Source organism: Mobula hypostoma, chromosome 23, assembly GCF_963921235.1.
Source record: "Mobula hypostoma chromosome 23, sMobHyp1.1, whole genome shotgun sequence".
Taxonomy (NCBI): Eukaryota; Metazoa; Chordata; class Chondrichthyes; order Myliobatiformes; family Myliobatidae; genus Mobula; species Mobula hypostoma.
The window spans coordinates 60,413,793-60,434,779 of NC_086119.1; the positions used below are offsets into that span (position 1 = coordinate 60,413,793).

The window sequence follows — 20,987 nt, forward strand, 5'->3', positions numbered from 1 at the left end:
ACATCTCCTTCAGAAGGATCTTTAAAGACTTCCTCTTTACAAAATATTCGATCGCCTGTGAGTAAGTATCATCTACTTGCTCAAATATTACTTATGGAAATGAACTCAAATCGCTGACTAATGAAGCTCTTCTCCACACCACTATTGTAACACTTGAACATTTTAAATTTAGCTGAGTGGTGCCACAACAACCTCTTACTTAATTGTCAGCAAGACCGAGGAGCTGATTATTGACTTCAGGAGGAGGAAACCAGAGGTCCATGAGGCAGTTCTTATGCGGAGATCAGAGGTGGAGTGGGTCAGTGACCCCTCACTTGGGCAGTCTGAGGTACCCACCTGCTTCAAGCAGGTTTTGCTTATACCAGTGCCTAAGACCAGTGTGGTGGTCTGCCTCAAAGACTATCACCCAGTGGCACCACATCCACAGTGATGAAGTGTTCTGAGAGGCTGGATCATTGGGACCTCTTTTGGGGCAGGTGTGACCTGTACAAAAAGGATGGGTTGCACTTGAATCCCAGGGGGACCAATATCCTGGCGGGGAGGTTTGCTAAGGCTACTGGGGAGAGTTTAAACTAGAATTGATGGGGGGTGGGAACCGAACTGAAGAGACTGGGGAAGAGGAGGTTGGCTTACAAATAGAGAAAGCTTGTAGACAGTGTGAGAGGAGGGATAGGCAGGTGATAGAGAAGGGACGCGCTCAGACCGAAGGTTTGAGTTGCGTCTATTTTAACGCAAGGAATGCTGTGAACAAAGCGGATGAGCTTAGAGCGTAGATCAGGACTTGCAGATATGATGTGGTGGCCATTACAGAGACTTGGATGGCTCAGGGACAGGAATGGTTACTTCAAGTGCCAGGTTTTAGATGTTTCAGAAAGGATAAGGAGGGAGGCAAAAGAGGTGGGGGTGTGGCACTGTTGATCAGAGATAGCGTCACGGCTGCAGAAAAGGTGGACGCCATGAAGGGGTTGTCTACGGAGTCTCTGTGGGTGGACGTTAGGAACAGGAAGGGATCAATAACTCTACTGGGTGTTTTTTATAGGCCGCCCGATAGTAACAGGGACATCGAGGAGCAGATAGGGAAACAGATCCTGGAAAGGTGTAATAATAAGAGTTGTCGTGATGGGAGATTTGGTATTGGGAAATGAACCTGGTCAGGTGTCAGATCTCGCAGCGGGAGAGCATTTTGGAGATAGTGATCTTAATTCTATCTCCTTTACAATAGCATTGGAGAGAGATAGGAACAGACAAGTTAGTTTGTTTAATTGGAGTAAAGGGAATTATGAGGCTATCATGCAGGAAACTGGAAGCTTAAATTGGAAACAGATGTTTTTAGAAAAAGTACAGAAGGATAGGACATATCAAGTGTGACAGTGGGAAAGTGTGTACGGAACCAGAGGAAATAGCACAGGTACTTAATGAATACTTTACTTCAGTATTCACTATGGAAAAGGACCTTGGTGATTGTAGTGATGACTTGCAGCAGACTGAAAAGCTTGAGCATGCAGATATGGATCACTATATGGATTTCAGCAAGGCATTTGATAAGGTACCCCATGCAAGGCTCATTGAGAAAGCAAGGAGGCATGGGATCCAAGGGGCCATTGCTTTGTGGATCCAGAACTGGCTTGCCCACAGAAGGCAAAGAGTGGTTGTAGACAGGTCATATTCAGCATGGAGGTCGGTCACCAGTGGAGTGCCTAGGGGATCTGCTCTGGGACCCTTACTCTTTGTGATTTTTATAAGTGACCTGGATGAGGAAGTGGAGGGATGGGTTAGTAAGTTTGCTGATGACACAAAGGTTGGTGGTGTTGTGGATAGTGTGAAGGGCTGTCAGAGATTACAGTGGGACATTGATAGGATGCAAAACTGGGCAGAGAAGTGGCAGATGGAGTTCAACCCAGATTAGTGTGAAGTGGTTCTTTTTGGTAGGTCAAATATGGTAGCAGAATATAGTATTAATGGTAAGACTCTTGGCAGTGTGGAGGATCAGAGGGATGTTGGGGTCCGAGTCCATAGGACACTCAAAGCTGCTACACAGGTTGACTCAGTGGTTAAGAAGGCATACAGTGCATTGGCCTTCATCAATTGTGGGAATGAATTTAAGAGCCGGAAGGTAATGTTGCTGCTTTATAGGACCCTGGTCAGACCCCACTTGGAGTACTGTGCTCAATTCTGGTCGCCTCACCACAGGAAGGACATAGAAGCATAGAAACATAGAAAATAGGTGCAGGAGTAGGCCATTCGGCCCTTCGAGCCTGCACTGCCATTTATTATGATCATGGCTGATCATCCAACTCGGAACCCTGCACCAGCCTTCCCTCCATACCCCCTGATCTCCGTAGCCACAAGGGCCATATCTAACTCCCTCATGGAAACCATAGAAAGGGTGCAGAGGAGATTTACAAGGATGTTGCCTGGATTGGATACATACATCAGGATGCTCACAGCAGCTCAGCATTCAATATCGTTATTCCCTCAAAACTAATCAATAAGCTCCTTGACCTTGCCCTGAATACCTCCTTGTGCAATTGGATCCTCGAATTCCTCAATTACAAAGAAAGCATGGCAGCACCTCTATTTCCTTAGAAGCTTGCGTAAATTTGGCATGTCATCTAAAACTTTGACAGACTTCTATAGATGTGTAGTGGAGAGTATACTGACTGGCTGCATCACAGCCTGGTATGGAAACATTTTCCTGAATGGAAAATCCCCAAAAAGTAGTGAATATGGTCCAGCCCACCATGGGTAAAGCCCTCCCCACCATTGAGGACACAGAGAAGAAACGCTGTCGCAGGAAAGCAGCATTCATCGTCAGCGATCCCCACAACCAAGGACATGCTCTCTTCATGCTGCTGCCATCAGGAAAGTGGTATAAGAGCCTCAGGACTCACACTACCAGGTTCATCAACAGTCACGACCCCTCAACCATCAGGCTCTTGAACTAAATAGTATAACTTTACTTGCCTCATCATTGAAATGATGGACTCACTTTCAAGGACTCCTCGTCACATGTTCTCAATATTTATTCCTTATTTTTTCTTCCCTTTTGTATTTGCTCAGTTTGTTGTCCTTTGCACACTGTTTGTTCCCCCAGTTGGTGCAGTCTTATAACCATATAACAATTACAGCACGGAAACAGGCCATCTCGGCCCTTCTAGTCCGTGCCGAACTCTTACTCTCACCTAATCCCACCGACCTGCAGTCAGCCCATAACCCTCCATCCCTTTCCTGTCCATATATCTATCCAATTTAACTTTAAACGACAACATTGAACCTGTCTTTCGTGGTTATCGGATTTATTGATTATGCCTGCAAGAAAACAGTATCTCTGGGCTGTATACAGTGACATATTTGTATTTCGATAATAAATTTACTTTGAACTTTGAATGTGGTTATTTGAGTTACTGCAGCCTTCCTGCCTGCTTCAACCAGTCTGGCCATTCTCCTCTGACCTCACTCATTAACAAGGTATGTTTTCCCCACACAACTGCTACTCACAGGATGTTTTTTTGTTTTTCACACCATGAAGAATGAAAAGTGGAGTGACATTTGTATTGAAACCTTTCTGATATTGAAAGGCTTAGGTAGGGTGGATGTGGAGAGGATGTTTTCTATAGTGGGTGAGTTCAGGACCAGAGGGCACAACATGAGGATAGAGGGACATCTGTTTACAACAGAAATGAGGAGGTATTTCTTTAGCCAGAGGGTTGTAAATCAGTGGAATTCATTGCCACAGACAGCTTTGGAGGCCAAGTCAACAGTATATTTAAAGCAGAGGTTGACAGGTTCTTGCTTAATCAGGATGTCAAAGGTTACAGGGCAAACACTGGCGAATAGGGGTGAGAGGGATAATAGATCAACCACGATGGAATGGTGGCAGTGACTCAATGGGTTGAATGGCCTAATACTGCTCATGGTCTCTTGGTCTAACAGCACTATTTCTGTAGTCTGTTGTTCAAATAGAGTTAAATATGAAAAAGAGGATGCAAACAATCTCATTTAGTTTTAGAAATTTACCAGGAAAAGGAATGGAGATGGAACAAGCCAAGATGGTAGGCTTCAGTCTTCCTAGTATTTAATTAAAAGAAATTTCTACACATGTATTTTTGAGGTATGACAAAGAGCAATTTGACACAGTAACTAGGGAGGGAACATCATCTAATTGTGTCTTTGGTAGTGTCAGGTAGAGGATATCAGTGGGGAAGATTTTGGAAATATTTGATCTTACCGTCATATATGTCAAAATGATTATGAGAAAAAAAGGATAGACCAGGAATGAAGGTCTTAAATAAGGGGAAGAGACTAACGCCATTAAAATAAGACAGGACCTGGCAAAGGTAGATTGGGAGCATCTATTTTCAGATACATCTACATAGTGGGAAACATTCAAACGAGAAATAACAATAGTTCAGGGTTACCATGTTTCTTGGTGGGTAAAAGCCAAAAGTAATAGGTACAGAGAACCCTGGATGTCTAGGAATATCGAAGATTGGATAAAGAGAAAATAGGCAGGTATGGAAAAATTACGTTGGGGTAGGCCTACAAAGAGTATAAGGAAGTACAGGAAGACAGTTAAAAAGGAAATTAGAAAGGCAAGATTAAAAAAAGGTTCTTAACAAAGCTTTTCGGGAAAAAATTCTAAGGGACAAGATTAATGATTGAATGGAAAGGCAGAGACTAATCTGAGATAGCCAGCATGGTTTTATCAAGAGCAGATCTTGTTTGACCAATCTGATTGAATTTTTTGAGGAGGTAACAAAGTGCACAGACATGGGCAGCCAAGTAGATGTGGTTTACATAGATTTCAGTAAGACCTTTGACAAAGTGACTTGTGCAAAAGGATAGCATCCTTGGAATCCAATGCATTGGCAAATTGGATCCAACGTTAGCTTGTTAATAAGAGACACATGGTAGAGGGCTGTTGAGATTGGACGCTTGTGACTAGTAATAGCCTGCTGAGTTCCTCCAGCACTTTGTGTGTTGCTTGTGACAAGAAGTGTTCCACAGGGATCAGTTGTATTATGCGTGGATGATCTGGATGGATGCGAATGTAGGTAGCACAGTAAATTTGCAGATGATACCAAGATTGGTGGAGTTGTTGACAGTTAAGAGGATAGTCTCAGGCTACAAAATTAGCAGAGGGGGAACGGGCAAGAGAAGCCACAGCTGGTGTATTCAGGCTAAGAATGGATAGGCATCAGAGCAACATGGTGTGACAGACAATTTAAAAAGTGTTACGTACCCCGTAACTGGGTTGCCAAACCAGCAGAAATGGACCACTTAGTTGGAGTCTGGATTATTGGAACTAAGAAAGTTTTATTAAAGAAATAAGCAACACAGTACTCTAATCAAAAGGATATAAATGCAACAGTTTAGCAATGAATAAACACATATGTACACAGAACTAGGATAATCGGATCAATCAAGCTCTATCGCAGTCCAGGGGTAAAATGATCAGTCATCGAGTGACACAGAGTTCAGTTTAATTCAATTCGCAGTAATCGCCGTCGTGTTGTTGGGGGGGGGGGGGAAGAGAGAGAGAGAGAGAGAGAGAGAACGAACGAATGAATATGCAAATCAGTTTTCAAACAGACCTTCGATATTCCTCGCAGTTAGCTTTCGGGCGAGCCCTTTGTAATGTCTTCTGAGGTCACCGACTGTGACCCCTCCATTCCAGATACGACCGTTCTTCTGCGGTGAACCCGGCACCCAGGCAAGGGCGGACACACCCACCAGGTTCCCACCGACCCGTACCTTTCTACCCTGTGCATCTATGGCTGGTCCCGCGACCAGACCTCCAAAACTCCCACCAACTTGTTGGGGAGCACACCGCTTCCAGGGTCTCGTTACCTCGTGGAGTCGTGTGTCTGTTGCCTTAGCGAACCTGTCCCTTTTTATCCCCCTGCTGGGGTATTGCCTGTCCATCAAACTTCAAACAGTTCAGGGTTCAAAGCCACCGGTCTCTGACAATACTCGGAACCGTGTCTCCTTTCGGTAATCTCTCTCGTCTCTCTCTTATTAGCACCTTGCATGTTCCCCCATGGTCCTCCTATCGGCATCAATCTTCTGATAACTGGTTCTTTTGTCACATTCCTACCCTTCAAAGGATTTTTACCGGGGTAAAAATAATAGGCAGGAATACATTATTAGATACACACAAATATACATGTTCATCAGCTATTTGGCTAATACAGAGACTTTTAAGTTGTCAACACCTGACAGACAGTCAGCAATCACATTTTCTTATTTTAATATTCCTCTAAAACCAGGCTCCAACTTAGCAAACTTCATAGTGGCCGAAAACACTAATGAATTGTGATCAGTGCAACTTCTCAATGGTTTTTGTCCCGGACACAGATAACAAGGGTCGTCCCATACCAACTTAGCATTCTTTGGCAAGGGCTTAGTAAGAGGGTGGGTACTATCCGCAAAGTTGTTTTTTTTCCGACAAAACTTCTGATAGTACCCCACCATCTCCAAGAACCTTCTCCGGGCTCTCTTGTCTGTCGGGGTGGGGACTTCAGAGATAGCCCGCACCTTAGCTTGCATTGGAGCCAGCTGCCCCTGTCCTACCACAAATCCCAGATAAGTGACCTTCGCGCGGCCGAACTCACTTTTTGCTAGGATCACTGTCAGGCTGGCTTCAGACAGCCATTTAAACAGCTCCTCTACCGCCGTGACGTGTCACTCCAGACCACTATATCGCCAATATACACTTCTGTGCTCCTTAGCCTGTTTGTCACTGAATTAATCATTCTATAGGGGTGTTGCTCACTAGACTGACCTGATGTGGCAACAGCTCCATGTCCCAGCTCTTTGCATCGCCTCGGGACATCTGGACCTATGTGGGCGTGTCATTTAATTAGTTCTCCTAGCGGTTCACTTTGTTCTGGGATTAAGGGAGAGAACTCAACAGGAAAGTCGGTCAACACAATAGAGTTCTCCCATCTGGTCAGCACCACACTTATCTTTTCAAAATGGGTTTTCCCCTTATCAGGTGGCACCCTAGCCTCATTAATTTTCATGATATCACCAGCCAGATCTGTTTTCTGATCGTGGTGAGCTTTTAACATGTTAATATCCTCCAACTGTGTTAACTCACATCTGCAATAGTCAATAACATCCTTCCTCCTGTGCAACCAGTAAAACTCTTTTATGATTCCGCCGACTGTCTTCCTCCCCCCAAAATGTCCACCGAGGGGTATCCTGTGGGCCAGGTTATGAATCTCATCCCCATAAATTTTTGGCACCACCCCCCATTCCTCATCTGCGGGCACGGTACTTGGTCTCCCTTTCTTCCTTAGCACTCCCTCCTCCACACAATAGCCTACTGGCTCCCTTTTTAATTCTGCTTCAGAGAGAGCTGTCTCCGCCGAAACCCGCAGCTCCTCGTCTTGCTCCTGTGTCTGTACAAAGTCCTTCCTTGCTAATGCTAAGTCTGCCTCAACTCCCTCACTTTCTCCTGTTTCACTACGCTCCTTCTTTTCACTTTCTACCTCCCCCCGTACAAGGCTGGTAGAAACGTCTCAGCTAAATTTACTTCGGCAGCCTTCCTGGACATACGCCAAGTCACTGCGCAACCGGGATGAACCTGTGAGTCCATCGGCGGGCCTCAATGCTGGCAGGCTGGCCTGTCAGTTTTACTGCTGAGAACACATTTCCACCGGTGAGTTCATTACCGAGTAAGACTTCCACGTCTTTCATCGGTAGCTCAGGCCTCACCCCGATCATGACCGGTCCAGAGACCAAGTCGCTTTTTAGGTGTATCTGGTGCAAGGGCACTGCCTCAGTCCCTTTCCCAATGCCTTTTATCACCCTGACTTTCCCAGTCTGGGTCTCTGAACTAAAGTCTAACACACTCTTTAATATCAATGACTGACACGCTCCCGTGTCTCTCCAGATCCGCACTGGAACTGGGTTTAACCCCTCCTTCACCGACACCAATCCGGTCGAGATAAACCTCTCGCGCCCTTCCCGAACTTTATCAGACCTCTCCTTCCCCAGCGGTTTGTTTACCAACTCAATACAGCCAGTCGGAACCGCCGTTTTTCCTTTTCCCGTCTCCTTCTTTGGGGCAAAGAACCTGGACGCAAAGTGACCGGCTTTCCCACAATTATAACATACGACCCCAGGAGACTTCCTACCAGACTGCTCCCAGTCTACCTTATCCTTCTCACTAGTCCCCGGCTTACTTTCTGACTTTTCTGGTGGACTCTCCCCGCCGTCCCGACTACCCTTCTGGTAGCCTTTACTCGGGGCAAACTTCGTTTTATGTGTCAACGTGTACTCATCCGCTAACTTAGCAGTTGCGGCTAAAGTTTCTGCCTCTCTCTCATCTAGGTAGGGTCTCATACCATCAGGGACACAACCTTTAAACTGCTCAATCAGGATCAACTGTAGCAGTCTGTCATAATCCCCATTTACCCCCTTCGAGGCGCACCAACGCTCACAATATGTCTGCATCTCACGGGCAAACTTTAAATGCGTGTGGTCCCACTGCTTCCTCGCATTCCGGAACCTCTGCCGGTATGCCTCCGGGACCAATTCATAAATCCTGAGGATGGCCTCTTTCACCACCTCATACCTCTGGGTATCTTCCGCGGACAAAGCCGAGTAAGCTTGTTGGGCTTTTCCTTTAAGTACACTCTGAAGCAAAATAGCCCACTTATCCCTCGGCCAGTCCTGACTTGCAGCAACTTTTTCGAAATGGAGAAAGTACCGATCCACATCGGTATCTTCAAATGGGGGAACCAGCCTAACCTCCTGGGTCGCCCTGAACCCTCCATCTTGGTTCGGCATGGCCCCCTGCTCTGCCCTTATCTTTAACCTCTCCAGTTCGAATTCCTTTTCCCTCTGTTTCTCTTCGTGTTCCAGCTGCCGTACCCGGAACTCATGCTCGAGTCTCAATTTTTCAAGCTGCACCTGTACTGCGTCTCCACCAGGTTTTCCAATAGATATCACCTCCAGCTCCCCTTGGGGAAACACACCTTTAGATACATAGTGCTCTACGATAGCTCTGTGTATCTCCTCTCTCCTCATTGTCGACTTCCCCTTAACAAGGTTCAACCGTTTGGCCACAGCTGCCAATTCCGCTTTCCTGGCATCCTCTAATGCCTCCGAGGTCAGCACCTTTAGAAATTCCTCAACATCCATTTCTGTTGTTTGCCTTTTCTTTCTTTCGGAAATTTTAACCCCATCAATTTACCCAGTCCCAAATTTAGTGTTCAAAATCGCGGACGAGAACCCCACTTATGTTATGTACCCCGTAACTGGGTTGCTAAACCAGCAGAAATGGACCACTTAGTTGGAGTCTGGATTACTGGAACTAAGAAAGTTTTATTAAAGAAAGAAGCAACACAGTACTCTAATCAAAAGGATATAAATGCAACAGTTCAGCAATGAATAAACACACATGTACACAGAACTAGGATAATCGGATCAATCAAGCTCTATCACAGTCTAGGGGTAAAATGATCAGTCATCAAGTGACACAGAGTTCAGTTTAATTCAATTCGCAGTAATCGCCGTCGTGTCGTTGGGGAGAGAGAGAGAGAGAACGAATAAATATGCAAATCAGTTTTCAAACAGACCTTCGATATTCCTCGCAGTTAGCTTTCGGGCGAGCCCTTTGTAATGTCTTCTGAGGTCACAGACTGTGACCCCTCCATTCCAGATACGATCGTTCTTCTGCGGTGAACCCGGCACCCAGGCAAGGGCGGACACACACACCAGGTTCCCGCCGACCCGTACCTTTCTATCCTGTGCGTCTATGGCTGGTCCCGCGACCAGACCTCCAAAACTCCCACCAACTTGTGGGGAGGCACACCGCTTCCAGGGTCTCATTACCTTGTGGTGTCGTGTGTCTGTTGCCTTAGCGAACCTGTCCCTTTTTATCCCCCTGCTGGGGTATTGCCTGTCCATCAAACTTCAAACAGTTCAGGGTTCAAAGCCACCGGTCTCTGACAATACTTGGAACCATGTCTCCTTTCGGTAATCTCTCTCGTCTCTCTTTTATTAGCACCTTGCATGTTCCCCCATTGTCCTCTTATCGGCATCAACCTTCTGATAACTGGTTCTTTTGTCACAAAAGGTATCCTGTTGAAGACACTGGGAACAAGCTAACCTGGAAGGCAAGCAAGGAAGCTTTACTGGTGGCAATTTCATGGGTATAGAATCAAGAGAGCAGGAGATAGGTCTTAATGAAAAGATCTTCTGGAAGTGAACATAGGAGAAGTGGAAAGCAAACTAGAGAAAGATACAAGTTCAAGGTTGGGGCTTATAGTGGATAAAAAGGAATGAAGTCTGGCTAGGAAAGCAAGAAAATAGTAGAAATAGCTGCCCAAATGGTTGTAACTTTAGTGATGAAGAAACTCTATAAACTTCTCAGATTAGTTGTTTGATGCAAGATCCTCATTCCATCTCTATAAATATTGCTTAATTTATATCCAAGATTATTAATCACACAAACATAATATCAGTGCTGAAAGCATCCTGGTATAAAGACCTCCAAAGATTCACAGCTCTCTGAATATGTTTTGGTTTATCTTAGTTGGAATTGTTGGAACTCTTGACCCAAGATTAGAACAATACCACATAATACACTGACAAATGCTACAGGAAATTACTTCAAATCTCACTTTTTCTATACTCCAGAAGAAATAGCCAGTTTACACAACTCTGCACACTTATCAGATACACCAATTGTAAATCCAATTCATATTTCCATTCTGGCGTTTCGGTTCATGGTCTCCTCTTGTGCCAAGAAGAGGCCACCCTCAGGGAGGAGAAGCAACACCTTATATTCCATCTGGGTACCCTCCAACCTGATGGCATGAATATCGATTTCTCCTTCCAGTAAACAAATTCGCCCCCCCCACCCCACCCTTCCTCTATTCCCAGTCTGACCTTTTACTTCTTCTCACCTGCCCATTACTTCCCCCCTGGGTCCCCTCTGCCTTCTCTTTCTCCTATGGTCTACTCTCCTCTCCTATCAGATTCCTCCTTCTCCATCCCGTGACCTTCCCCACCTATCTGGCTTCAGCTATCACCTTCCAGCTAGCCTCCTTTCCCTCCACTACCTTTTTACTTTGGGATCTTCCCCCTTCCTCTCATTCCTGAAGAAGAATCTCAGCCCAAAACGTTGACTGTCTATTCATTTCCATAGATGCTGCGTGACCCGCTGAGTTCCACCAGCATTTTGTGTGTGTGTTGCTTCAGATGTACCAATTACTCTTGCTGTGGTCATATCAAAGTACTATTTAATTATACAAGGATTCTTAACTCCTACCTACTCCTGGAATAAAGGCTAATATATCACTTATTTTCTGAATAATTAAGCATTTAGTTCTTGGTTATTTGTTAGCCCTACTGCCAATAATTCTACATTCTGATTTTCTTAGTAAGGTAATTTCTATTGATTGCCTCAATCCCATCCATTATTATTAATACCCTCCCATCTCCTTTTCCATTTTCCTACCTTTGCCAAATAACATATCCAGATACATTCATCCCCATTAACTCCAAAATTATATTTGTGTATCAGTAATTATAACAAAGCCTGGTTGTGGCATTTAGGCTCAGTATGTCCATGGCATTCTCTACTGCCACAATGAGACCAGACACAGGTTGGAGGAACATATTCCGCCTTGATGGACTCCTACCAGAACATCAACATCAATTTCTCTAACTTCTGGCAATCATCACTTGTTTTCCTTCCTGCCACCCTCTTTGTTTTCCCTCATTAACGTACCCCACATCCCTTCTCTTCCACCCTCATGACCATCCATCATCTCCCTCTGGTTCTCCTTTCCTTTATTCAAATTCCACTGTCCTCTCCTATAAGATTTTTTCTTCTTCAATCCTTTGTCTCTTCCATATATTGCCTCCCAGCTAGTTACATTATCCTCTTTCATCCCCCCACCCCCACCCAGCCCCTCCACCTGAACTCACCCATTAACTTCTAGCTTGTACTCTTCTCCCTGCCTTTTTATTCTGGCTTCTGCCCCCTTTCTTTCCAATTGTGAAGTGTGTCAGCCCAAAAAGTCAACCGTTCATTTTCTCCATAAATGCAGCCTGACCTACTGAATTCCCTCAGCATTTTGTATGTTCCTCTGTCATTAATGACCTATTTGTGTTTTTTTAAACAAAGGAGATAACTTCAGAAGAAAAAGGAAACTATTCAATCTATGATGACTACCATCCAAGAACCAACCTCACATCACCCCATGTAGGAAATGCTTATGTCCTTATGCTCCCAGAGGCCGAGCCCCAAAGCTTCACTGACTCATTCAACAAAGCGTACCAGAGGATGGGTCTTATACTCATCATTCGCAAGACAAAGGTTCACTACTAACTACTCAGATCAAGGGACTTCATCAGAACTTGGGGAAGAACATATTTCTTTCTATTATGTCTCTCTCTGATTTCCCTTCATCTATCAACCAAGTGGTTTTAGTCATAGACACAGTAGTCATAGTCATACTTTACTGATCCCAAGGGAAATTGGTTTTCGTTACAGTTGCACTATTAAATAATTAAATAGTAATAAAACCATAAATAATTAGTAATATGTAAATTATGCCAGGAAATAAGTCCAGGACCAGCCTATTGGCTCAGGGTGTCTGACCCTCCAAGGGAGGAGTTGTAAAGTTTGATGGCCACAGGCAGGAATGACTTCCTATGACGCTCTGTGTTGCATCTCGGTGGAATGAGTCTCTGGCTGAATGTACTCCTGTGCCCAACTAGTCCATTATGTAGTGGATGGGAGACATTGTCCAAGATGGCTTGCAACTTGAACAGCATCCTCTTTTCAGACACCACTGTCAGAAAGTCCAGTTCCATCCCCACAACGTCACTGGCCTTACGAATGAGTTTGTTGATTCTATTGGTGTCTACTACCCTCAGCCTGCTGCCCCAGCATACAACAGCAAACATAATAGCACTGGCCACCACAGACTTGTAGAACATCCTCAGCATCATCCAGCAGATGTCAATGGACCTCAATCTCCTCAGGAAATAGAGACGGCTTTGACCCTTCTTGTAGACAACCTCAGAGTCCTTTGACCAGTCCTGTTTATTGTGAATTCGTATCCCCAGGTATTTGTAATCCTCCACCATGTCCACACTGACCCCCTGGATGGAAACAGGGGTGACCGGTGCCTTAGCTCTCCTCAGGTCTACCACCAGCTCCTTAGTCTTTTTCACATTAAGCTGCAGATAATTCTGCTCACACCATGTGACAAAGTTTCCTACTGTAGCCCTGTACTCAACCTCATCTCCCTTGCTGATGCATCCAACTATGGCACAGTCATCAGAAAACTTCTGAAGATGACAAGACTCTGTGCAGTAGTTGAAGTCCGAGGTGTAAATGGTGAAGAGAAAGGGAGACAAGACAGTTCCCTGTGGAGCCCCAGTGCTGCTGATCACTCTGTTGAACACACAGTGTTGCAAGCACACGTACTGTGGTCTGCCAGTAAGGTAAACAAAGCATCAACACAGGATGCTTCGCCTCATCTTTTGCTCTATCCATCTCTCTCCATCCTCTCTATTACTTACTAATTGATTTCTTACCTTTTAATTTCTGATGAAGTGCCTTCAACTTTTAATGTTAACCCCGTTGATGTTTCCACAGACAATGGCTGACCTGCCAAGCTCTTCCAGCTCTAATTAACCTTATATTTATAGTCAGGAACACCACCTTCATACTCCATTATACCTGTATTCTAGATTTTTCAGTTCCAATACCCTAGGCTGAATTTTGACCTCCAGTACCGCATGTTCTCCATGCAGACTCGTAAAACAGACACTCAATCCAAGCTGGATTTAGGAAAAGCTTTGTGGACCTTATCAAAACATCACTGGAAAGAGTATATTCTGAGAATGCTTGGCCCTTGGTCAAGATGGAGAACCAACACTTGGGATTGCACAGAATATACTGGAGACTACACATTAGGAGAATATGGAGGACGAATTCAAACATCAATAGGAGTGCACCACCTTACAATCGACACGCTGCCCCGCCACATCCCCGCTGCCCACCAGATGTACGTACGTCCCTCCCTGGTCTCTACAGGCACCAATAATAGTGACCCACAGTACAGCACAAAATGTTTTCATTAGTGGGTATATATAAGACAGAGATCAATAGACTGACAAATAGAGGGACTGAAGAGGTTTACAGTTACTGCAGGAAAAATGACAATCATTTTGCAGTGCCATATTGATTTGTGTTGGGAAGTTAATTCACCACACAAAGGCTTGCAACTTTACATGTTCATATTGACCAGTATGGAAACACTGAAGGGTCTTGTCCTGTAATATCAACTATTTATTCATTCCAATGGATGCTGCCACATTCCTCTAGCATATTTTGTGTGTTGCTTGGGGTTTCCAGCATCTGCAGACTTTCTCGTGTTCATGGAAACACCAATGCTGAGGAATGGAAAAGTGAATAGAAAATGTTCTTCTTCTTCACCTGTCCATCGATTTCGATGTTGACTGTATAGAAAATGGTAGATACAGCCCGGTATATCACAGGCAACTGAGTACATTTACATGGAATGCTGCCACAAGAAAGCAGCACTCATCATTGAGGACTCCCACCATCCAAGCCATGCTCTCTTTTCACTAGTACCAGGAGTGTACAGGAGGTACAACAGCCTTGGGTCCCACACCACCAGATTCAGGAACAATTATTACCCCACAACCATCAGGCTCCTTCCTGAACTAGAGTGGATAACTTCATGCACTCTGAACCGATCCCACAACCTGCAGTAGGGGTTGCCAACCCGTTGATCGCGATCGACTGGTCGATCTTTGAGACTTTCCCAGTCGATCCCGAAGAAAAATCAAAAATAAATACACAAATACTGTTGTAATGTGAGCATTATAAAAGTAAGTAATACTAATTAGGATAATGGTAATACAGCAATATTTTCACTAAAAAGCTGTTTGTAAAGAGAGATTGTTTCCGGGTTGCGGGGGTTTAGTTCCGTTCTTTCTGCCCAGTGCGCATGTCTGTAGCACCCTCGCCATGCACCACAGTTTCAGCGTAGCCTGTGCTGCATCGAAGTGACAAATCAGATTAGGTAACAGTACTGACTGTCGCAAACATCAATATACGGCAGTGTCCCCAACCTCCGGGCCGCGAAGCATGCCGGGGCGCAGCGGTAGTTGGGATGTACACAGCACATCTTTAAGAAAAAAAGCCGAAATAAACAAGCTAATTAATTAGGTGAGTTTCGGCTCAGATCAGAGGCGACGCAATCGGCAATCGCTTGTGATATCCTGATAGCATGGCGGAGGTTCCACGAAAGAAGGCAAAAACATACAAATTCCATCCAGAATGGGAAGAGGAATTTCTATGTACCTTGGTGAAAGACAAGTGTGTATGTATGTTGTGCCACCAAACACAAGCATTGAATAAAAGAGGGAATCTGGAGCGGCACCACAACACCAACCACCAGGAATTTAAAGACACCTACCCCCCAAAGAGCGCAATTCATGCCAGGAAAGTTGAGGAGCTGAAATCGGGGTTGAAGGCCCAGCAATCGTTTTTCACAAAACATGCTGCTCAAAATAAGGCTGTTATTGAAGCATCAGTTCGTGTAAGTCACATTTTGGCTAAACACAAGAAGCCTTTTACAGATGGCGATTTATTCAAGGAAGCAATGACCATTACCGCAGAGACTGTTTTTAACGACTTTAAAAACAAAAACGGCATCACAGCCGCAATACATAATATACTGCTTGGCCCTGCAACAGTGACAAGGAGGGTAGAGTCACCTTCAGAGGACGTGGATCACTCTGTGAATATTTTTTCACTACAGTTTGATGAATTCCTGGATGTAATGCAAACAGCTCAGCTTGTTGTATTTGTCAGAATGGCTTTCCAGGATTTTACAACAAAGGAGGACTTCCTCACTCTTTTGCAATTAAAGGAAAGAACGAGAGGTGAGGATATTTACAAGGAGTTTAAAAATTATGTCCATGAAAATGACATCCCCTTCATAAACTGGTGGCAATTACTACTGATGGGGCTGAGCAATGCGCGGTCTGTGCGTTAGTTTTATAGCACTAAAAGTCAGTGCCTACTTCGGGTCAACATCTATGTGAAATTGTATTTTCACTGATGAAAATTATTAAATCTAAGTACAGGACCTGACTTACTGACAGACACCTCTCTAGGGTTGCCAACTTTCTCACTCCCAAATAACGGACAAAAGTAGCAGTCAAATCCTGGGACATTTGTGTTTACCCAGAGAAAGACTACCATGACGATGAAGCCTTGCACGGGCACCTGTGCGCGCATGCGTGATGTGCCGATTTTTTACCGCACGAATCGGTTTTGGCTCAATTTTCATTATTTCTACTTTATATAGGCTGTGTATTTAACATATCATTCCTGCTTTTACTATATGTTACTGTTATTTTAGGTTTTATGTGTTATTTGGTATGATTTGGTAGATTTATTTTGGGTCTGTGAACGCTCAAAATTTTTTTCCATATAAATTAATGGATAATTGCTTCTTTGGCGTAAAGCATTTCGGCAGGAAAGGTTTCATAGGAATGTCCTACCTTAGCGGGGGGAATACGGGACAGTTGGCAACCCTGCACCTCACAGACTGTCTCAGACTGGCTGTCTGTAGTTATGAGCCAAATTTCAGGAAACTAGCAGAAAGTATTCAGCCCCAGTCATCACACTGAGTGCAACAGTCAATTTTTATTCATTTATTTTTCGTGTTGAAATAGAATTAAATAATGAAACTTAGAATTAAAGGTGTTAAGTATTGTAATATTCTTAAAGAAAGACAGCCATGGCCTGTTTGATATGCTAGTTACAGTGTTTTCTTGTTTGAATTAATTTGAAAGTTTGACAAAAATATTTTTTGTAATTCAAATACAATTCGCCCAAATAAAAGGCCTCAAACTGGAAGTACAATCTGAGCTGTGTTTTCTCTGAACGATCTTGCCTTTCACTAAGGTCAAGGTAGGTGATCTTGGGCTTAAAAAGTTTGGTGACCACTAACCTACAGGGTTTATATAAGAGTAATAATGAGCTAATTTATCCTTAGACATGCACTCTGAACCGATCCCACTAACCTACAGACTCACTTTCAAAGACTCTTGAACTCATTTCCTCAGTTTTATTTTTTTCTTATTTGTACAATTTGCTTTTTTTGCACGCTGACTATTGGTCATTGGTGAAGAGGAGAAGATGGCGGTGCGTCGCAGCGCACAGCGGCCATTCCGGTGAATGATATCTGTAATCTGTCAAGTAGGGGACCGTGCACAATCCTGATTTGATGGAGACAGACGTTGGAGCACGGAGGAACATCTGGAGAAACTTCTTAAATGCTTTCTTCGCTGCCGCTGCTACTGTGTAACCCAGAATCTCCGGAGAAGAAGGCCCTGAGTCCCCGGCTTTGCTTGTTGCTCGGCGGCTGGGGCGAGGTCGAAGTGCTCGGCAGAGGATGGTTCTCGGGAGGCTGTTTCAGAAGGGCTGGTCAGAGGCTCGAAGTTTTCGGACAGACTCAAGAGTCGGCTGTGGTCGGGTGCTTCCAATGCATTAGCAGTTGTCGGTGCCTGGAGGTTTATGGCAGGGAGAGTTTCTCCCTTTTGCCGTCTGCTATCGGGACTATCGGGAGTCGATCGGAACTTTGAGACTTTTTTTTTTACCATGCCCATGGTTTGCTTTATCAAATTATGGTATTGCTTTGCACTGCTGTAACTATATGTTATAATTATGTGGTCTTGTCAGTGTTAGTCCTTAGTTTGTCCTTTTCTTTGATATCACTCTGGAGGAACATTGTATCATTTCTTAATGCATACATTTCTAAATGACAATAAACGAGGACTGAGTGTCCTCATAATCCAATAATCTAATTCTTTATGTAAACGTTTTTCATAAATCCTAATGTATTTCTTTATTTACCTGTAAATGCCTGCAAGAAAATTAATCTTAAGGTAGTATATGACAACATACACGTACTTTTTCTAATACAGGTTTCCCACGCCATCCAAAGGTAGAGTATCCTATGAAACGGTTCGTAAGCGGAAATGTCGTAAAGCGAAGAAGCAATTAACATTTATTTATATGGGAAAATTTTGTGAGCGTTTGCAGACCCAAAAATAACCTACCAAATCATGCCAAATAACACATAAAACCTAAAATAACAGTAACATATAGTAAAAGCAGGAATGATATGATAAATACACAGCCTATATAAAGTAGAAATACTTTTCCAGAATCATTAATGCACTGTTTTCCGTAGCGAAAACCTCACGCAAGCGCCGTCGGCAGAAAATCTCACACAAGCGCTGTTGGCAAAAACACGGTGCAAGCGCTCTCCAGTAACCTTTAAGCTATGAAGCTGCCAAATCATACCTAATAACACATAAAAATACACAGCAGATATAAAGTAGAAATAATGTATGTACAGTGTAGTATCACTTACCGGAATTGGGAAGACAGCGCAGAGCACACTGATGATGGTGTGTTAGACTGAGTCGTCGCAGGTTGGGTGGTGCAGTGGCCCCCACCCTCCGGGCTGCCAACCGATACATTGCCGCTGAAGCACGCAGGGGTCCAGCGGTAGCCGGGAGGGACACAGCACATCTTTAAGATAAAAGCCGAAACAAACATACTAATTAATCAGGTGCTGCCCGGCATGTAATTGTCGGCCCAGATCAGTGCCGATTTTCAATTGCGTCATCTCTGATCTGGGCCGACAATTACGTGTCGGCCGCACCTAATTAATTAGCATGTTTATTTCGGCTTTTTTCTTAAAGATGTTCTGTGTGCCTCCCGGCTACCTTTGCATTCTCCGTGAATCGGTATCTGTCTGTGGCCTGGGGTGGTGGGACACTGTGGTGTCATCTCGTCATCAGCTCATCTTCTCCTATGACTGCCCGCCTCGATGTCGAAGGTCGAGGTTCGTCGTCTGCTGTGACTTGGTTGACTGCTGAGCCTCGTGCATTTTTCTTTCACACAGTTCTTTAATAAGGACATCCTGCAAATATCCCCTAAACCGACGTACCTTTTCAAAATTAATGTCGTACTTTATCATTACTCATTCGGTTTCGATTGTTATCCTTTTTTCTTCCAATTTCATCAGCTCTTCATCTGTCAGTTCTTGGTCATGGGATGCCAAAACCTCTTCAACATCATGTTCGTCAGCTTCCACAAGCCAAACTCACTTTGTCCTTACTTCGTTCACCATGATCAAAATGATCAATTATATCTAGTTTTACGCTAAGTGTAACACCCTTACGAGCTCTTTTAGGCTTTTCCGATACCATAGAACTCATCTTGCAAACGGCTGCTCACAGGCTCGTGTTAAAGCAATGCTGTTTCGAATCTGGGGCAGAGCAGCTGCTCGGGCCGCGCGCTCTGCCTTTTATCGCGTGCTGATTTTCTCGCGCGCTGCTTTTTTTTCGTAACAGTGAAAACACCTTCTGAAAGCGAAAACAGGGTACTAATATAGGTCTTTCGTAACAGTGAGGTTTCGTAAAGCGAACGTTCGAATAGCGGGGGACACCTGTAATGCAGTCTATCAGCTCAAATGCACGTTTTCATAGTCTCCAGTTGACATTCGGTTCCACACTACTACATGAACATTTTAAAGTTGCAGCTCATTGTTTTTCTCTGTCAGCTATCAGAATATTTGTTGTATATCCTGGTAGCTTAGTTCAAATTCAAATCACTCAGAGCATCATTCAAAAAATAATCGTCCGCTTATTTCACTCCTGCAAAATAACACCATCTGTCTGATGTATATGACAACTGTGCTGACAGGAGCTGAATCTGACAGAAGTTTCCCCAAGCAAATTCTGACTTGATGCCTATATAGGCTCCCAAGCCCAACTTACTAACAATCCAGAAAAAGGAACAATTTGCTGGAATATCAAGGTTACCAAGCCTGAAGGTCTGTGAAGAGTTAAGAGAACTGCAGTTTTGGCATCCCAAGGCTTGAAAGAAGATTTACAATTCATTGATTTCTGTTCCAAGTGTGGCAATTTCAGGAAGCAATTGGAGAAAGGACAGAAAAATAAAATTTTGATTCTAGTTTGAACAGAATAAATAATCCCAGCATTCAGCAACTAAACCATCACCACATTCTTACAGGTCACCATTGAACCAAGGTTAATATTTTATTACAGATTGAAACTCTCCAGGCCAGCTCCTTTGGAACCTGACTGGTGCCAGACCATAGAAGTTGCTCTTGATCATCATCTTCTGAGCAGAACTGTTTTAAGGATAGACGTTCTATGGGAAATGTCCATAGCTCGAAGTTAACCAAGTCAGAAGTGCTGTCGGCTAAAAGTGCAAAAGTTGTATTTATAGTTTAATTAGCTTAGAACAGATCTCAGTTAGTTTTAGATCTTACTAAAAATTAGTTAATTAGAAGAGATCTGTGCTATAGATACAAAACATGTACAATCATAGTTGAACATCATAGTTGAATGTATCTCAGAATGTCAAATCCGAGAGTCTCAACTTGTACCCACCTTCTAGTATTATGAAAAGTAATTTTAAAACATTCCACTTGTAGTTTATGTTTGTTCATTAATACTGGTAAAAATTAAAAGTTATTAGAGATGAACTTCACCTCTGGGAAGTGAATTTGAATAAAAAGAGATGATAGAGATAAAATCATTGTCATAGCTCGAAGTGGGAGATGAACAGATTTTACTCCCTCATTTAAAGTAACATTGCAGGAAAAGATGCTGTAGGTTTTTATTTAGTTAGAGTGTTGCACAGGATGAGAAGTTTGCAGGTCATGGACTAACAGGGATTGTATTTTTCAAAAAGCAGATACATCTTTATTGCGACTTTCTGAACAACATGAAATTAAGGATAAGAATCAATAACCTCACTACCATTAAAGCCTAGTAATGCACTGATATGTTCAATTGTCTTCACTCTTTAACTGAAGCACAAGCCTTCCTGAAATCTAATACCCACACAGCCACAAGCCCATCCTTAT

General features: G+C 43.7%; 1 protein-coding gene across 3 annotated transcripts in view; it reads right to left on the bottom strand.

The window, feature by feature from the left end:
- The window catches only part of pisd (phosphatidylserine decarboxylase), a 175,025-nt gene that overhangs the window by 74,665 nt on the left and 79,373 nt on the right, over positions 1 to 20,987 (bottom strand). Inside the window, exon 5 of one of the 3 annotated variants that reach the window (XM_063031827.1) lies at positions 5,088 to 10,123. The exons of the other annotated variants lie outside the window; for them this stretch is intronic. Within the exon in view, the coding sequence (XP_062887897.1) occupies positions 7,570 to 9,153 (1,584 nt within the window). The 5' untranslated portion in view covers positions 9,154 to 10,123 and the 3' untranslated portion in view covers positions 5,088 to 7,569. Of the gene's footprint in view, positions 1 to 5,087; positions 10,124 to 20,987 lie in introns of those variants that run through there. 3 annotated transcript variants of the gene reach the window in all.